We start from the raw sequence: 19253 nt of genomic DNA, 5'->3' as shown, positions 1-19253 counted from the left end.
ACTGACATGTAACCTTTATTGAAAGAGCTTTTATTCATATATGAATATATATATATATATACACACATGCATTTCCAAACATTTGGTCTACCTAAGCTGTAAAATGTATTATCTCTTCGATTTACTGGCATCTATTGCACATCTACGGAGCCCCTAAAAGGACATGAAAAAAAAAAAAAAAAAAGAGAGAGAAAAAAAAAAGTCAGGATAACGGGTTAGTATCTCGTGCGCCAAGGAGGAAGTGAAGCGCACAGGACACAACCATTTCATTGCAGACTGTTATGTTTACGTGGGGAAATGACAGTGCATTATTTGAGATATATTTCGTACTCAGACTTCACTTTCAGGACATTTCGGCCAGGGGTGTGTGGTCACTCCAGGAGGCAGCGGGACGTGTAACTCAGAGAAGAGCAGCACCAGCGCTAAAAGAGCTTTTACGCACCGCCTTCTGTGTTTACCTTCATTGAACAGCTATAAAGAGTGACTAACCACACACACCTCTACACACACACCGAACTGCCCGATTACTCCCCCTTTTATTAGTTTTATGAAGGAGATCGCCGGTCATCAGGACGCATGATGGGCGGACTGGGACTAAAAATCAGGGGGGTGGGGCAGTCCGCCACTGGCTCTGTGTGTGTGTTCTGAGTGTTTGTTTCCCTATAAAGAAGATGCGGGGGAAGCAGGTACTCTGCGAGTCACGGACATTAATTCATAGATCAAAGCAGACTGGTTTACAAACTCTCCTGTTTTGCCAATCCTGTGCTTAAACCAATAGCTCTACACCCCTGGCCGAAATGTCCATAAAATTAAGTCTGACTTCAAAATATAGTCTATCTCAAATAATGTATGCTCTGTCATTTCCCCACGTAAACATAACAGTCTGCAATGAAATGGTTGTCTAATGTGTGTTCCCCGTCCTCCTTGGTGCATCTGTAACTTTCTCCAAAAAAAATAAAGTCAGGAAAACGGATTTGTTTCTCGTGCTCACGAGAAACGAATCCGTTTTCCTGACTTTATTTTTTTTCTCTCTCCATTTTTTTTTTTTTCCATGTCCCTTTAGGGGCTCCGTACACATCTGTCCGTCCTGGGAGAGGGATCCCTCCTCTGTTGCTCTCCCTGAGGTTTCTCCCATGTTCCCCTTTAAACTGTGGGGTTTTCTCTGGAAGTTTTTCCTTGTACGATGTGAGGGTCTAAGGACAGAGGATGTCGTATTGTCATACTGATATTCTGTACAAACTGTGAAGTCCACTGAGAAAAATGTAACATTTGTGATATTGGGCTATATAAATAAACATTGATTGATTGATTGATGTTTTTATTAAGGGCCATATTTTTTGCACTATCATGAACAGGACCAAAAAAGAATAATGGAACATGAAAAACATGTATTTGTGACGACAGGTTGGTTGGGTGCAAAACTCACACTACTCCAACAAAAGAAAAGTCTATTCTGGTGATTTACATTTTGGTAGGCTAGATTTGGTTAAAATTGGCATGTAACTGATTATAGTGTATAAATATTGAAAGTACGAGCTGTACCTGCAGGACTTGTTCTCCCTGAAAGAAATGCACACCTTTGTTTTCTATTCATTCACTTTTATGGAGGGGTTAACAGATATACCATTAAGATCAATATATGTTCACAGAGAGCATATATGAAGAAAAGAAATTAGACAGCGAAGTCTGTATTCTGTGTACCTCTGTTTATCATGATCCTTTAGTTATTCCACCTAAAATAAACTGTAGTGGTTGAGCATCCAGTGATATTTTAGACACAGATTAATCTTCGTGTTTTTGGAATGATAAGATGTTCAACAATTACATCTGGGGGACATTTGAGTGCACTGTCCATGTTAATTTATATAAAGTGAATATTGTACTGTATACCCCCACTACACTGAGCACAGAGTTTGCATTTGTCTCCACCTTGTGGTTTTTCCATGTCACCACTGAGATTTATCTTTGTATTGTTTAGTTATGATGAGTAAAACCTTAGCAAAAGTGCATATGAACATTATTTCTGGCTGTATAGTAAGAATCAAAGTAATTCATATTAAAATATATAGGCACATAAATATCTACCTATGAGAGACAGTCCTATAGCCTCTAACGAGTTTGTTTTCACTGTTTAACCAAATATACAGCAACATTTCTCAACAACATGTTAACACTGAATGAAGTCAAAGCAGCAGTCCTCATACTTGAAAGCAGTAAACCAGCTTGTAAAATAATATATATATATCATCACTTGTCAACAAATGTATTATAAAACTCACTCCCTCCCTTACAGGCCGACTCCAGCCCCTAAAATGGATCCTTAAAAACAAATCTTACACTACTGATTATCCATCTACTGCTTTTAAAAAAGAGGTTTATGCCAGACTGAGAAGCCGGCACAGTTAGTGGACACAGAGAGCGTTCTCATAGTTTGATGTTTCCTGATATGATGGAGCTGTAGACCTGAGCTGTCAGCGGTATGTAACTCTTCTCTTCATTGTCAAGGATGTAAAGAGGGTCCTGGATACATCCTGGATCAAAGCTCTCCTCCACTAACTTCACCTTCATCTGCTTGAATGTCCCCGTCACCTCCACGGCATTCTGGACAGAATAGGAGTACGAATCAATCATTCAGGTATCGTATCAAAATATCTTTATCTGCTTTTAATCACATGGTACGGACACCCTGAGAGGCAACTGAGGGAGCTAAATTCTGGTGATCCATTTGTGTAAGTGTGATCTTAACTGTTTTCTCTCCTGTGTTTATGATTAAAACACATGTGGAAAAAGATCAGGATCATCTTTAGTTTTTAACTGTTTTGCTCATCTGTGAAACAAATGGGATAGCAAACATGAATGTTGTAGTCCTGCTGAGAACAAGGGTTAGTGGTGAATGTCAGACTCTTGTTGCTAAAATGACTATTACAAAAGCATGCAAAAAAGAAATTAAAAAAAGAACAGCCAAGATGTTGTTCGGTCCATTTGTTTTTTACAGATCAACATTTTTTAAGGAAGATTATCCTTACAAAATCTTCTTATTTTCAACGGTTCTTTTGTCATAATAAGAAAGAAAACAATTTAGATCAAACTTGGAAAAATAGATTCCTAGAAGGATTGTTTCACACTCGAAACAGAGTGAGAATATGTATTGCCAGATTGATAAGGTTGCATCAAAATATTTGTTATTTACTTTTTTTGAGAACAAAACCTTTTTCTAGGTATTTTAATGTATGCAAACTTAACGTGATCTTTCTTCTCAAAATGTAGTGCTGAGAATTGAGTTGGGAAATAACCGTACCTGTATTCTTATGAAGCGAGGTCGGGCATATGAAGGCAGGTAGCTAACCACATGGTTAAATATTCTACTTCCATCAAACTGTGCGCCTTCCTTCATGGTGACCGCTGCCATTCCTATCCGCCCCTCATGCCCTGCATAGCCGGGCAAAATAGAAACAGATAAAGCATTCGTTGACCAATTCATTTGCAAATCAGTCTCTCTTCAATGTTCTGGCATTTAGGAGTCATGAGATCTTAAAACATACTGTGAGGTCAAATGTGCATAGGAAACGGCCGTCACCTGGCACTTGGACTCCATACACGTTGGCTTCTTTGAGACCATCGCTGATCGTCAGAATGTCAGACACTTCGTTTGTGGCTACATTCTCACCTTTCCACCTGCAAGCTCAAAGTTAAAACTTTATATTAAATAGTGTTTTTTAAGTGACATTTTTTTTTTACCCAGCTTTCATAATCCTGTCAAATAGGGTGCCTGCAGAGCCCAGAGGTCTACTTACTATTATCATTCATTTTAACACGACTTTGTTAATCAATTTGTTCCCAATGACTTGCTTTCAATATTTAATTTTCTGTTTTAATCATTGCCTTTAAAACACAGATTTCCTCATGTGTTCTGTATATATTGCATTTCACACAATATGCAGATAAACTTTTGTTTTTCTTAAAAAATGTATCTATTAACCCTTTTTATTTCAACTTTTTACTTTTATTACATTGCTGATCCTGCAGTATTGAAACCATAAACAATTTTTCTTTACGAATCAAATTAAGGTGCTCAGGAGTTCTGTACCTGAATGTGTCACCTACACGATCCTGGAAGTAGATGAAGTTGTCGTTATCAATCCTCATGAGGTCTCCACTGTTGAAGTAAAGATCTCCCTTCTTGAGAACATTACGAAGTTTCTTCCTCTCCGTTTGTTCTTCGTTCTGGGCGTAGCCGACGAAAGGAGCGATGTCTGTGATCTTTGACACCAGCAGTCCTGTCTCACCTTAACAAAAAGGAGACATGTCTTTTACAGCCATTGTCCATTAAACACCTACATCAGTAGATATCATATGACTATAAGATCCATAATTATTATTGAGTTTTATGTTTCTTTTTCTCACCCTTGGGTGCCTCCACGCAGAGGCCATTATCATCTCTGATGGGTTCATCTCGCTCGGTGTCATACTTTATCAGAGTGAAGGGAAACAGCTTCTACAGGAAGAAACACATCACTGTTTCATTATGTGCCAAACATCCTCTACGCAGACAGCAAAATAATACATATTTACCATATTATTTATTGGCAGCATGGGATTCTATGCCACCTATGTGTTTTGCATCCACACAATTAAGTTGCCTGTATAAGATTACAATGCTAAAAGACAATTGAATGCTTTTTTCAATATTATTCTTACCTGATGGAAAAAGTTAACTCGCCCAATAGCTCCAATTTTTCCTACGTAGTTGACAAATCCCACATTTCCCTCGGTGGAGGCGTAAAACTCACGGACCTCTATGTTACCGAAGCGATTGAGAAACTCTTTCCATACCTCTGCTCTGATACCGTTGCCAATGGCCAGTTTTACTTTATGGTCCTTGTCATTTTCTCTCTGCATTGTCACATAAACAAAACATTAGATCACAAATGTTGCCAGTACTACAGAAATATAGGATTTGATACATAATTCTTGAAGACAATTTTTTAAGAATGTTTTCTTGCATACCTCCGCAGTCAACAAAGAACTAACATTTGAAGTAAAAGACGGCTGTGTTTAACAACAAAATATTTTGAAACCACATCTGTTTACCATCTCTCACACAACTTGTGCATTATAATCCAAGTCTCATCTATAAAAGATATATATATAAAAAAAATATATATATATATATATATTTTAAACCCTTCCGCATGTTCATGCTACTTCTCCTCAATTCATAAATACTTTTTTCTGTTTTCGATTTTTTTTGCATGGCATGTAAGAAAAATAAAATGTTCTTCAAGAATTTAAGTGTCAACACAGTGTGATTATTTGATATACAAATACTCATTGTGGGGTTAAGTATTTCTTTATAAACAAACATACTGTATATGTGTCACACAGTCACAGTTTCAGTCATCTAATTACGCCTCTCATTAGGATCCTCTCAGATCAAGTATGGCTAACCCCTGCCTGTATGTAATAATTTGCATAACAGTTTCCACAAGCAATGATGCTTATGTAAAATGTTTGGTTGCCAAGTTACTTAATATGGTCTTCCTTAGTAAAGGCCAGCATCTATTCCTAGTGTTGACCAGATACAGACAGGCCACCTCCTCCTACTCTAACAGGGTCACACGGTAAATTGAGACTGCACTTCATGTGATGCAATAAGATACTCTGAATGGCCATACATGTAGGTAGAATGTAGTACTCCTAAATACAGCAGAGTCCGCCTTAAGAGATGTGGAGATGTTGCATTCCTCCTCTTACAAATGTATATTGATCATATTTCAGCTTTTCATTTTGAGATGCATCCATAAAGTTGCATTTTGTTCGAACCCCCACAGATAATGACGCAGGAGGTTGTAACCCGATAGTTGTGATTTAACGATTTCTATTTTGGTAAGCCAGCTGTGCTGCTCTGTGGGAATGTACTGATTTGGGAAGTTATCTCTGACTGAATCTGTCTTAGCGGCAGCTTGTTGCAGCCGGTTCTCAGCTCTGCTTCAGCAGCTGTCTCGCTCCGAGGAGTTTTACAACAGTTGAGGCGGCAGAGAGAGGAGGCATGCGTCCCACAGCCAAATATCCTGTGTGAGCTTGTTTGGGTTGTACTCACTGCAGCTATTAAAATACTTCCATTTGATTAATAAATACAATTAAGGTTAAAGGGCGGGATCGATAAATCAATCAATCTGTCAACATTATGTAGCCATATATATTTTTTAAATGAGGCATCAGGTATGGCGGTTTACGTGTAACTTCCTTCACATATAACTAAAACAACAATTAGAAACGTTTTAGTAGCCTTAAATTGTACAATTACATGCTGTCCAAAAGGAATATTCCTTCGATAGGCATTATCAATCAAATTAAAATATTTGGAGGGAGGTTGACATTTATCCACTGCCAGCTTTACGGGAACGCCCCTGGTTTGTGTTTCACCTCAGACTTTACTGTAACTGAACTATAAATGTCACATGATGACCAAGACACCATTGCAGAGGCTAACAGGGAAAAAGTGATACTGAGCTCCATACAAATCTTTAGGTAAATAACTGGGCAGTTTCAGCAAAATATATTCTTACTTTCCTGTTCTGTAGTACTGCTAAGTTTAATAGTACTGTCTGAAGATCTGGGAACAGCGTCATTCACTTTAAAAAGCATTTACCTTCGGTTTACTACAGAGGTAACGCATCACCTCTCCTATGTACTGCACAACAGTCACACTGTGTTTCCTACAGTCGTCCCAAAACTGAGAGGCAGAGAACTTCCTCTTCAGAATAATAGTTGACCCTTCAAAATAAGACAGCAAAAAAAGAAAGAAAATGTGATGAGGCAAATATATTTTCAGTTATGAAAGTAGAGACACGGGTGATGTCCTTTTACAAATATGTAATGCCTATAAGGGATATTTATCAATATTTGTTATTATTAATATCAATATATTTCAGGTAGTTGTATGTAAACATTACGATTGTATTATTTGCAGTATCCATAGTCTACCACTAGAATATTTCCCCCTGAAAATAATGCCAACAATAATAAAGTGTATTCCATTTAAATGCATGTAGTGCACAACAGGAAGGTGATTGTTCTCAAACAGTGTTGGATTTTCATGAATATCTTTCTGTAACTCAGGCTGCTTACCCAGAAAATCACAGCGGTGTGAACTTTAGTCTGTTTAATAAGAAGCAGTTAGAAAGTAGAGGTAATCTGGGTTTGGTCAGATTACTGGTTTCCAGCAACAAAGGACTCATTTAGTTTTGCAAGGAAACCCAGAGGCAAGAAGAGGAGCAGGGGCACCACTTTGTGTGCAGTATAAAACAAGTTCAAAGTTTAAAGAATGACATAAAACCAATCATTTTTACAAGTAATAGCTGCTTTTGATTCCCTCACACTCCCATTGCCTTTCTTGTTTAACATCTGTGGTCTTTTGCCTGTCTTTTGCTGAGCTAGGAAATCGTGGTGCTCATTAAATATAACAAATAGTGTGTTGAATTGGATTATGTATTGGCATTCATTAGAATTGTGAAGTGCACCTTTAAGTATCGTTGTTTTCCTGTGAAAACCATGTATCTTTAAGTTTGCACACTTCATGATCTTACTCAGACTTGTTGTAGCTTTTTGACAACACATTCAAGATAATCCAATGGCTTTTTTAACTAGTTTCTTTAGCAAAATAATTAGCAACACGTGGTTTTCTTAGGACAATGACTATATGTCAAAGATGTATGATGATACATTTAGCTCGGATCTGTCATAAATTAGTCATCAGGTCTTTTCTTCTAGAGTTCCTTTTTTAGATTTCAAACCATTTTCTTTGAAATGGATTTGTTTGATGAATGGTACATATATGTTAGACTTAAATGCTTTGCAGAGGGAACCTATTGCAGTAACCGTGAACTCATAGACGTAAAACAGTGACTAGAGGGTAAACCTTTGGTGGCTTAACCTCTTGCTGCAGTCTGAATTTGAAACAGTTTGGCCTACAATACAAATATAAAGACTATACAGGAAACAACTGAAGAACTCAATGTTAGCTAAGTAAAATAAGTATTCATACAAGGAAGCTCACACAGCCTCACAAGTTGTTTTGCGCTCTCTGCTTCACTTAAATGGTCTCACCTGTCTCAATGGAGCCGATAAAGCCTATAATGAATCCCGCTGTGTGGTACAGAGGCAGGTTGAGGTAGATAATATCGCTAGACGTCACACCATTTGAAGCCAAAACAGCCAACGCTGTTAAGAGGCGGTTCTGATTGACCACAGCTGCCTTAGGGAGACCTGAAATACAGCAAGACACAGACAGCACACACCTTTAAACTCAAGAACAGTTGTTGTGGGAACAGATTATCACATGAAACGCCGCCACTCAGATACCTGTTGTTCCTGAGGTGTAAATATAAACGGCAGGACTTTTGAATGTGATGTGTGATCTGAGGGATCGAGGGAGCGGGGAATCTGATGCTTCGTCCACTTTATCAGAAAAACTCTCGATCCCAGGTGAGTCACAGTGTTTGGTCATCAGGAGCACGGTGACGCCCTGCTCCGTCAGGGTGGGCAGCACATCCTCCACTGCTGCCTTTAGCTCTGCAAAGAAACATACAGTATACTCAGAACCAGAAAATACTAGTTTCCGGTCCGAATGCTGATATTTTCCCACTAAAATGTATGATTAAGTATGATCAAACAACACTTTTCAACCTTGACTTTCACTTTAATTGTGACTGCAGACAACAGAGACTGAAAAGATTGACATTGGTCAGAGAAACTTGGTATGTCAACGGTCGTATTTTGAGAGCATAAATTTGGTTAGCATCCCAGCTTTGGTTAAAAACTGTCACTGACCACAGATGACTCTTTTAAACAACAACAAATATCAATATTAACATCATTTTACATTCAAATGGTCAATATTAAGTATAAACCGAGTACGCCATCCCCATTTAACAACTTGTTTAAGCCTCCTTTCCTTCCACATGACGCTGTTAATATAATCGGGCAGGGTGTGCATTCTGGATAATTCCTCAACACCTTTTCTTCTCTGATGAAACATCACCTGCATGAGATCAAGTCATTATAGGCCCACTGTGATGGATTTTCTAAACTGTGATGGCCAAAAAAAACATATTCCACAACTTTTAACTTCTTCTTCTAAAAACAGCTTGGAATTAGGCATGACTGGGCTCAAAATGAAACCCTAAACCATGGAATATAGTTTGACATTGAGTCTGAAAGCAAGGCTCAAGTCACAGCTACCTTAAGTTGTTGTCATTAACACATTAAAACACTACCAGATGCATACCTGAGGCTGCTATCAGCACTGTGGCCTTGCAGCAGTTGAAGCAGTGCAGCAGAGACTTGGTGCGGATGTTGTGATTGAGAAGAGCCACCGGAGAGCCTAATTTAGCCAGGGCCAGCCAGGTAAACATGAAGGCGGGTTCATTGCCCATGAAAAGTGCCACGGTGTCCCCAGCTTTATACCCAGGCTGTGCCAGAAGTGCGTTGGCTGTTTGATTGCTTCTTCTATCTGTGTAAGTGTACGAGAAGTGTTCATTTTCAAACACAATGAACGACTTGTCTGGATGTGCCGCGGTCTGCTCCAAGAAACGGTCCAAAACAAAGAAGAAAGGTCTCCTTCTTCTCCTCGAAACGAACGTCACTAAAATCCGCAGCAGATCCTTTAAATACAGAATATCCAACCAAAGATAAGGGGACAACGTTTTTATTGCGAACGGAATGATGAAGATACTTGCTAAAATGACTGAAATCAAATACATCATCATATTGTCTCGTTTTAAAAGCCACAAGTCCTGTAAAAAAGAAAAAAAGTGCAGCACTGCTAGAAAATGGGGAATGTTGCAAAAAGGGATTGTGTGCAGGGGGCGGGGCAATTTCTGAAAAGTAGGTTAGGATCATGGAAAGGATCAAATATTTGAATAATGTAGGGTAGCTAGACAATTGAAGGTAATATTGTTACTCCATATCGTTGTTTAATTACAAAAAAGTAAAGATGGAAGTGGTCTTATTGAACAACACAATTAAAATGTGAAACAAATGTTTTGTTGACATTCTTTTTGTTTCATCGATTGGGGGGGGGATCAGCTGAAAAGGCTTTAACATGGTGTAAATAACCCAGGGAGTCGAAAGGAGCATTAGGCGGAGCCATAGAATGGCACATTCAAAATCACATTGGAGTTTCTCTCAAATTGAAGTCCTGTATTATTCCTGTATTTGCTGTTTGGTCCAGGCTCCCTCCAAGTGGTCACAAGACTTATTTGTGGAGTCGAAAGATGTTAAAGCAACAGCGAAAAGTGCTATGTCAAAAATGTGCAATTGTTCGTTTGACTTTTCTCTTATCTTTGCTTTAAAAAACAGAACGATTTATTGGTAGACCTGTGAAATACTCACAGGCATCTGAAATGTAATTGAAGGGCCCACCACGCTTCATGAGTAGGGGTCATAGGTCAAAAAAGATTAGGACCACTGGTTTTATCTACAATGTATTGTTTTTTGTGTGTTTATTAGTAACTTGTACATAGATAGAAACTAGAGTAAATGCTCTTAGTCACTTTCTGCCACTGGTAATGGTACCATCCTTGTGTTTGAATTTGGATCAAAGATTGGAAAATTATGCAAATGCATACAGGCAGCCTACAGTACACACACAAGCACAGGCTCAAACAGTAACAGAAAAAACACACAATATGACTATATTTATAAATAAGTTGTATCACATAAAGACAGGACTGAATTCATTGCAGTGCTGAAATGTGTTTTTGTCCTTTTTCTTTTTTAAAGGTGCTGTATGGATAAAGGTAAAGGTAAATAATCATTATTATTAAATGAAATAATATAAGTTTAGTCCACAAAGTTGCCCTTTTGACTATTGGACCAATAAATTATGCTACTGGGAGCCAAAGGCATCCTCAGTGCATATCCTGTGAACCTTGGGCATCAGCCAGATATTTTTTTAGAGGGCAGGGTAATATCAGCAGTCACTGAGGTCATAGGGTTGTGAAACTCTTGAGAGCACAGTCCAGAGGAGCATGTGGTGACCCAGCCGTGTAAAGGCTATCTGTTTCTTTGATTAGGCTATAATACTCTACTTTTCAACCTTCACCTGCTTCCCATACTGTGTTTGGTAATGTTCCCATGTAATACAATTATTATGGTTGTACTGTTAATGTAGTTATACGACACTGGAGTCTAACAAGTCCAATAAGCAAGCATGACAAACTGAATATTATCGCCTCACTGAAAGTAACACAGTTAAGCCTTTTATTTTGTAGCTTTATTAAATATATATAATATCATTTCCTTAACCGGTCACCAACACAAGAAATCAAAAAGGACTAAGAAAACAATAGATTGAAAGACTTCATTTCAAATAAATCTTATTTTAAATATCCTAATCAATTACTAAAATGCAAAAAAAAATGTTTTCAGCATTTGCATGAGGGGCCAAAAATAGGCTATTAAGTCATTTATTTTATTATTTTCCTCAGGGTTTCTTTGGCACTAATAAAAACGTTCCATTGTGCAGAAAATGGTTGTTTCTGCACAATGGAACGCAATTCCAGATACATTTCAGATGTTGGCCTTGGAAACTTTTCAGCAGAAGTAGCCATTGATAAGAATTTGCTGGTGTCAGGGATTGAGTTTCAGAAAGGTTTCTCTACAGGTCACGTTGCTCCACAACATAAGGGCAACCAATAGTCTTAGAGGCACGTAGACCCAGGGCTATAAAGGTGGCTGCTTGCTGAGGCGTCTTCATTTTTTAGCAAACTGAGAGGTGGATCCTGCGCTGTCGTGTGCTTTCACTGACACACTCACTATTACATTGGACAATGCTGCGAGTCAGGTGTCTGAGAGGAGGTAGCAGGGGGGCCGAGGCTGCCCATCTGATCGCAGCCATGGTTGGTATTATGGTGGTCTCATGACTTCTTATTTTTTCTTCCAAATTCTTTAGAAAAAGTTTTTTTTTAAATCTGTTTAAATAGGCACATATAGCTGATTGTGAATAAAGCAAAAATGTTGACATTTATTTTTATTTTTCCTGTTGTCTGATTAAGCATTTTTAGTTGATTCTAATACATTTTTTGCGGAAAAACACTGATTATGTCAATTTAGACTGAGTCCAATAATGTATATCAACTGCTGAAAGACTCTGCGTGTTTGGTCCCTGAGTGACAGTGAACAGCTGTCTGCAGCAGATGCACTCCCAGACTCAGTGAAACTGAGCTATCTGTGGAGATAGCGGCTTCTTATGAACACGTGTACTTTAACAGCAAAAAAAATACCGTACTGATGCATTTATCATTGCTATCTCTAAACCATTATTTTGATCAGCCTACACTGTTTAACCTTGTTTGAACTGGCATTTTTGGATGTAAACTGCAAGCCAACATTTATTTGCCTCTATCACTTCAATTTTCACTAAGTATCTGTAACTATAATACAATAAACAAACAAAAAAATCAGCAAAAGTAATTGCACACAGATAGTTTTGTTAGGGACTAATACACAGATTGTATGAATATATTTGTCATATTTTGCCTGAAAAGGACTGTTACTTTTATTTAGAAATAGGCCTATTTTGTACAAAAGCCTTTCTCAGTATACTGTAATTTCACAAAACCTTAGGCCTTTTTTGTGCTGAAGAAAATTAAACAGCTTGTGATCCATTTCCCCCCCTCAGCTTGGACGGTCAGCGACTGGATGGGTGCAGAGGGCCTTGCAGAGCACCTCCAGTGCAGCAGCTGCACAGTCGCACGATGCAGCTGACCATGTTACTGAGCCTGTGGAGCAGGAATGTCCTGTCTGCAGCCACAATGAATGGGACCCTCTGGAGGAGGTGATTGTGGGTCGCGCTGAAAATGCCCATGTGCCTCCCTTCACCGTGGAAGTGAAAGTAAGCCAAAATGTCAAGAGTGCATCTGTAAACCTTATATAATGCTCAGGTGTAGGCCGTTAAAATAACTCCATGTTGTCATGTTGTGAACTTATCAACAGGCTAACACATATGAGAAGCATTGGCCTTTCTATATGAAGCATGGGGGCCAGTCTTTTCCTGCGGACCACTTGAAAAAAGCTGTTGCTGAGATTGAGGAAATGTGCAATATTCTTCGTCATGAGGGCGTCAATGTAAGGAGACCAGAACCCATGGACTGGTCCATGGAATACAAAACTCCAGACTTCGAATCCCCAGGTAAAGAATTACACAAATCTCTTTTCAAATAACATCAACATTATGGATAACATGTCTGTGTAAAGAAGTTAACAGCTCTATGCCTGTAATCAATGAAGACACTTAGAAACACCCAAAATCCCCAAAACAACAAGCAATTCTAAGTTACTTATCCTTTCAATTACTGCTTCTTTATATTTCTACTGCACAACATTCAAAGGCACATATTGCACTTTAAACTACACTACATGTATTTCTTATTATTTATAATATTACAATGATTCTTGAATCTGTTACAGGCATGTATGCGGCCATGCCCAGAGACATCCTTCTGGTTGTGGGGAATGAGATTATTGAGGCTCCTATGGCCTGGAGGGCTCGCTTCTTTGAGTACAGAGCCTACAGACCTTTGATCAAGGAGTACTTCAGAAACGGTGCCAAATGGACAACTGCTCCTAAACCCACGATGGCCGATGAACTGTACGACCAGGTGAGGCCTTATCTTGTGAGATTAGCACCGTACGTTGAGTGTTTCAAGTGTTGGCTGTGTTGTACAACTTTTTAAAGATTTGAGATTGTATTTTTGATCAAATCCACGTTGGAAGTGATTGTTTATGTTCTTCACGTCACCACAGATATGTTTTGTTATCTGATTATTGCTTGATTATTGTTGCTTGGTGCCTTTCAGGACTACCCCATCCGCACAGTGGAGGACAGACACAAGCTGGCTGCCGAGGGGAAGTTTGTGACCACAGAGCACGAGCCGTGCTTTGATGCAGCCGACTTCATCCGGGCTGGGAGGGACATTTTTGTCCAGAGGAGTCAGGTATGAATGCTGTCAAACGTATAACTTATTTGCGTAAAGCCCAATAGGTACATATGTACCAGTCTATATTTCAATATGTTATCGCTCAAAATGATCAAGTGTGAATTAATGAAAGGTGAGACAAAACAACGTTTTATTCCAATACAGGTTCAAAGTTTAGAATTTGCAGCAGAGGTAACTCATTTGTGTTGTTTTGCAGGTTACAAATTACATGGGTATTGAGTGGATGCGCCGCCACCTGGCTCCAGACTACAAAGTCCACATCATCTCATTCAAGGATCCTAACCCCATGCACATTGATGCCACTTTTAACATTATTGGACCAGGATTGGTGCTGTCAAACCCTGATCGTCCATGTCACCAGGTACTGTTGGACCATGAAAGGCTATTTTTAATATCTCCCAGTGTCCTATGCTAACTTCCTGGAGACTGATACTTTAAATGTGTTTGATGTTCACTGTCGCTCATTGTCCCCTGTCTGTTTCAGGTTGACATGTTCCACAAGGCTGGGTGGACTGTTGTGAAACCTCCAACCCCTCTGATTCCTGATGGTTAGTAGTAAAACTTATATTTTCTTACATAAGAAAACCATTTTGAATACTTACAGAGAAAATAAACCTTTCCTCTCCTTTTTTGTTCTAGATCATCCTCTGTGGATGTCCTCCAAGTGGCTGTCCATGAACGTCCTGATGTTGGATGAAAAGCGTGTGATGGTTGACGCCAATGAAGTCACCATTCAAAAAATGTTTGAGAGCCTTGGTGAGTTTCACATTAGAGTCATTCCAGTTTCTTTTTTTGCATCATTTAAGACTTTAACGGAACATTTGATGTCCGAATTCTACCAGAGGAAATTTCCTCAGTTTTCACGTCCATTAAAAATGTCATGATGAATATGATCTTTAAGGAAATGTATCTGATGCATCAATGTGTTTTTTTTTGCAGGTATCAAGAGCGTTAAGGTGAATATTCGCCATGCTAACTCCCTGGGGGGTGGCTTCCACTGCTGGACAACCGATGTCCGCCGTCGTGGCACCCTGCAGTCCTACTTCCACTAGCCTTGCCAGAAATGGGCAGTTTTTATTGAGCTTTAAAGCTTCATTGCAGACTCACCTGCTGCAATTCAAAGTCAAAGCAGTGAGCAATATATTATTCAAACCTGTATGAAACAGATGTATCTTGAAGCAATCTAACGACAGGTGGCACCAAAGTCCCTTTCTGGAACGGGTTTTTATGTCCACAAACATGTATGCATTGTTTTTGATTTGATATTGCTATGCATCACAGTGCCTTTGCAAACAGCTTTATTCAGATTACATTTATGCTCAATAGCGACAAATTAGTGATTTAACTAATCTCAATATTAACTGCATTTCTGGCCTGGCTATTGTGAAGCTGAATTGATTATGGCTCATACTTAAAGACGTCATAAGTTTAAGGACAAGGTACAATTTGGTATGTGAAAGTCATCAAACAAGGAGAGAATCTACCTCCTTGAGGAAACGTCAGACATCATAATTCATAAGTATTTTTTTATTTAAAGGAATGTATAAAAGTTTTGAAGTAGGTCATTAAACAATATACATTTCTTATCGCTAGTTTATTATTTTGTAAAGATTTTAATTGAATGAACAAGACAAGTTTTATTTATATTTTCATACTCTATATTGGATACCCAACAATCAGTGTTTTTATATATTTACTTAAAAAGTATGCGGTCCATATCAGATATTGTTTACCTTTTGCCTTTTCTGCTATTGCAAATCTGGGCCAGTTATATGCTACTTGTCATTTTCACTGAACTGATTGGTTGCTTTTGTGTGCAAAGCAAAAATGCCTGAAGAATGAAAGATGTTCTGTTGTGAAGATGTCTTTAAATGTCCTTTACTGCGTACACTGGATATTAAACTCTTCAAGGCTGCCTTTGAATTAATTCAAGGAAGGCTCAACAGAGGAATGCAAGTAATGTTTTGTATTATGCAATGTTAATAAATGTAATTAAAAAGAGTTGGGTGTCAGTTTTTTAAAATAATATTTTTGAAATGTAACATATTGGTGTTTGTTAATTGATCACTGCTGGTGCTGAAAACATATTGCAAGATTGCATATCTGGCATTTGCATTATATTTTATTTATTTATTTGACCATAATGTTCTGAAAAAGTAAAGTTATCCTCAAATAAATTCAGTGGTGTGATATTTCCCTCAATTTGGAATAGAAGTATAAAGTACTATAACATGGAAAAACTTAAGGAAAAATACTTAAGTACTGCAGTGGAGTAAATATACTTGCACAACACATTTAGTTGTAAGTAGTTGACTGTGGGTCACAGAAAAACCTGGGCACCTACCTGGTTGACAAATGGCACCACAATATTATTTAAGTTGTGACCCTTAACACTGTTAATCTGCCTCCTGGATGTCCACAAATGGATGTCCCAAAATGTCCTGCAGCTAAATGCGGACAAAACTGAATTTATGATCATAGGTCATGTTGATATTGCCGTCAACACATCCATGTAAATTCAATGGTTCAATCATGCTTTCATCACCTCAGAAAAATCTTTCCTATCTACCAAGAATGTTGAAACTGTCATCCATTCTTTCAGTAGATTGGATTATTGCAAAACATTCCTACCTGGTGCAAGAAAAACATCCCTGTCCCTCCTCCAGCTCATCCAAACTCTGATCCTCAGAGGCATCGCTGTTGGTCGTTCCAAGGTCCAGGTACACAAAAGGAGGCAGAGCCTTTGCTGTCAGAGCTCCTGGACTTTGGAACGACCTCCCTGAGGAGATCAGGGCTGCAAAATCTGCTCTTTTAAGTCAACTGCTTCTGAACGATTTAATTAATTTAAAAATAAATTCATAATACCAACAAAAAGACATTGAAAGAAACTATTGATTGCATTCTGCTGCCATCTATTGTTCAAACCGGAGAGACGTGATGTATGGAATACATGTTTATTGTTACACGTCATATAAATGAAATGATTGCCATGATAATACAACAGGAGAATGGAATGGTGTTTTGGCGATTAGGCCCCGGTTTGCAGGATAATCGTTCGGGAGGGAAAGAACCGCTCCGATGAAAATCCCCAAAACCAGTGAAGTATAGAATAATGAGATGAACTGAGTTCTTACCTTGTAGGGTGACTGTGGTGATCTGGGGAGGAAATAATAGATTAATATATGTATGCGGCAGGGGGCCAGAATCACTGCCGGAGCTTACGGGTCATGCTGAGACTGACTGCCGAAATCAGTGCCGGTCTTATCTGAAAACGACCTGAGGGTCGCCTGCCTGGCTAGCAGGGCTTGACTACGCCGCCTCGAACGTCCTGCCGAAGCAGGGATCTTGTTTATGACGGAAACCGAAGTTTACGGTGGCCCACAGCCACGAGACCGAAGTCTATGGGGACACTCTCTTCTTTCTTTTCCTCTCCTCTTCTTACGACCTGACGTCGCAGGGTATACATTTTTACACAGGCACATTGAGCACAGACCGGAGTCTACGGGGACACACGGTCCCTTCTTCTTTCTCTTTTACTCTCTTCTTTCTTTTCTCTCTCTTTCTTTTCCTCTCTTCTTCTTATGACCTGACGTCGCAGGGTATGCATTTTTACACAGACACATTTGAGCACAGGCCTGGGATTAGATACCTGCGTGCAGGAGAATGTAGCCCGTGACGTGTAGATGCAACGTGAGACGAGACATTATTCCCTGTGGGCGGGAGCCTGCGGACTAGGACAGGGATGCAGTTTGAAATCCGATACCATAATGAACATGTATACTTGTAAACGTGTTATGAACCACCACCAGTTATATGCATAAATACCATAGTTAGGGTCTGAGAGATCGTTGGATGGCCAGCACGGCGCTGATGTCCGGGCGAGTGTAGGATGCGAAGGCAGAGGAGGACCGCCGTCCAGTTGTTGTAGGGAAGAGGAAGAATTACCTCGATTGCGGCAGGTTTGCTGCACCTATCCTGGACGAGCCCTGAAATGCTCTTAAGACACCACCACCAGTTATATGCATGTTTACCATAGGTAAACTGAGAGATCTTGGATAGCCGGTACGAGCCGATGCCCGGTGAAGAGGGAGATGTAGACAATGTGATGCAGCTGTTGCTTGGGTACAATGATGCATGAATGTCATACCCTGCTTAACATGAGCCATATGAGCATGAAACCAAGAATATGAAGTGCAATATGAGCAGCATGAAATAATGTTTGCTTAGGTAAATACTGAAACATGACCCATGATATAGGACTAGCCCAATCAGCAGTTCGATTACGCCACAGTGAGACATAGATGCTGATGTGCTTGGTTGGGTGATTAGACTGGTGATTCTATCATCTTACTTGAGCTTCTCTTTCTCCCTGAAGAAACCCCCCAAAGCCCGCGGATGGGGAGGCATCCGTGAAAAGCCTCATTGAGTCGGAGGAACACACGAGGTCATCGTAAAAGAAAGTAACTCCGTTCCAGTGGGCAAGCAGGAGGGACCAGGAACGTAGGTCTGAGCGGCAGCCTTCGTCTAGGAAGACGCAGTCGTGGAGGTTGTCGACCGTCGATGCTGCGTCCAGGAGGCGAGAGATGAACTAGCGCCCCTGGGGGATGACGCGCATGGCGAAGTTGAGGTGTCCGAGAAGGGAGAGCAACTGTTGTTTTGTGATAACTTGTTGCTCGCAGTATCACTTGGTGATGTCCCGGATGCGCTGCAATTTGTCGGAGGGGAGGGACGCCTTCATGTCTATGGAGTCGAGGATGATGCCTAAGAACTCTAAGCGTGTGTCGGGACCTAGCGTTTTCTCCTTGGAGAGAGGGACGCCTAACTCCTGAACGCAATGTTTAAGCTTGGCCAGTGAGATCCCTGAGCTGTCCTGTGGCGGATCTTTGAGGAGGAAGTCGTCCAGTAGGTGAAGGACGGAGGGGATTCTGACGATGTTCAGCAGGATCCAGCAGAGCGCTTCCGAGAAGGAATTGAGAATGCAGGGGCTGCTTCTGCACCCGAAGGTCAGGCGAACGGCAAAATAGAGTTTGGACTCCCACTTAATACCGAACGAATTCCGCTGAGACGGATGAATGGGGATGATTTTGAAGGCATCGGTAATGTCCGCTTTGGAGAGCCAAGCTCCGTGCCCTGTGAACTTGATCATTTTTATTGCATTAACCACTGAGGCATAGTGAAGGGAAAACTGATCTGGAGGGATGATACTATTGACGCTGCAGAATGGGCCGGAGCGGGGAGCGGACAGATTGA

General features: G+C 39.9%; 2 protein-coding genes across 2 annotated transcripts; one reads left to right on the top strand and one right to left on the bottom strand.

Annotated features, from left to right (window-relative positions):
* Positions 1-1301: 1301 nt before the first annotated feature.
* Positions 1302-9855, bottom strand: LOC307030684 (long-chain fatty acid transport protein 2-like). The gene is made up of 10 exons (XM_079667261.1): positions 9290-9855; positions 8365-8574; positions 8110-8268; positions 6653-6777; positions 4699-4893; positions 4405-4495; positions 4088-4286; positions 3578-3675; positions 3299-3429; positions 1302-2601 (listed from the first exon to the last, which is right to left on the bottom strand). The coding sequence occupies exons 1-10, from the start codon at positions 9768-9770 to the stop codon at positions 2425-2427; spliced, it is 1866 nt and encodes a 621-aa protein (XP_079523387.1). The 5' UTR covers positions 9771-9855; the 3' UTR covers positions 1302-2424.
* Positions 9856-11745: 1890 nt separating this feature from the next.
* On the top strand, positions 11746-16004 carry gatm (glycine amidinotransferase (L-arginine:glycine amidinotransferase)). The gene is made up of 9 exons (XM_079664308.1): positions 11746-11903; positions 12686-12898; positions 13000-13195; positions 13474-13664; positions 13863-14000; positions 14200-14364; positions 14488-14551; positions 14643-14759; positions 14943-16004. The coding sequence occupies exons 1-9, from the start codon at positions 11835-11837 to the stop codon at positions 15053-15055; spliced, it is 1266 nt and encodes a 421-aa protein (XP_079520434.1). The 5' UTR covers positions 11746-11834; the 3' UTR covers positions 15056-16004.
* The last annotated feature ends 3249 nt before the right edge of the window (positions 16005-19253 follow it).

The sequence above is a fragment of the Notothenia rossii genome (genome assembly GCF_949606895.1).
Source record: "Notothenia rossii genome assembly, chromosome: 2".
In the NCBI taxonomy this organism is placed as follows: Eukaryota; Metazoa; Chordata; class Actinopteri; order Perciformes; family Nototheniidae; genus Notothenia; species Notothenia rossii.
The sequence above is the reverse complement of the archived record's forward strand: the minus strand, read 5'-3'. Positions and strand labels throughout refer to the sequence as shown.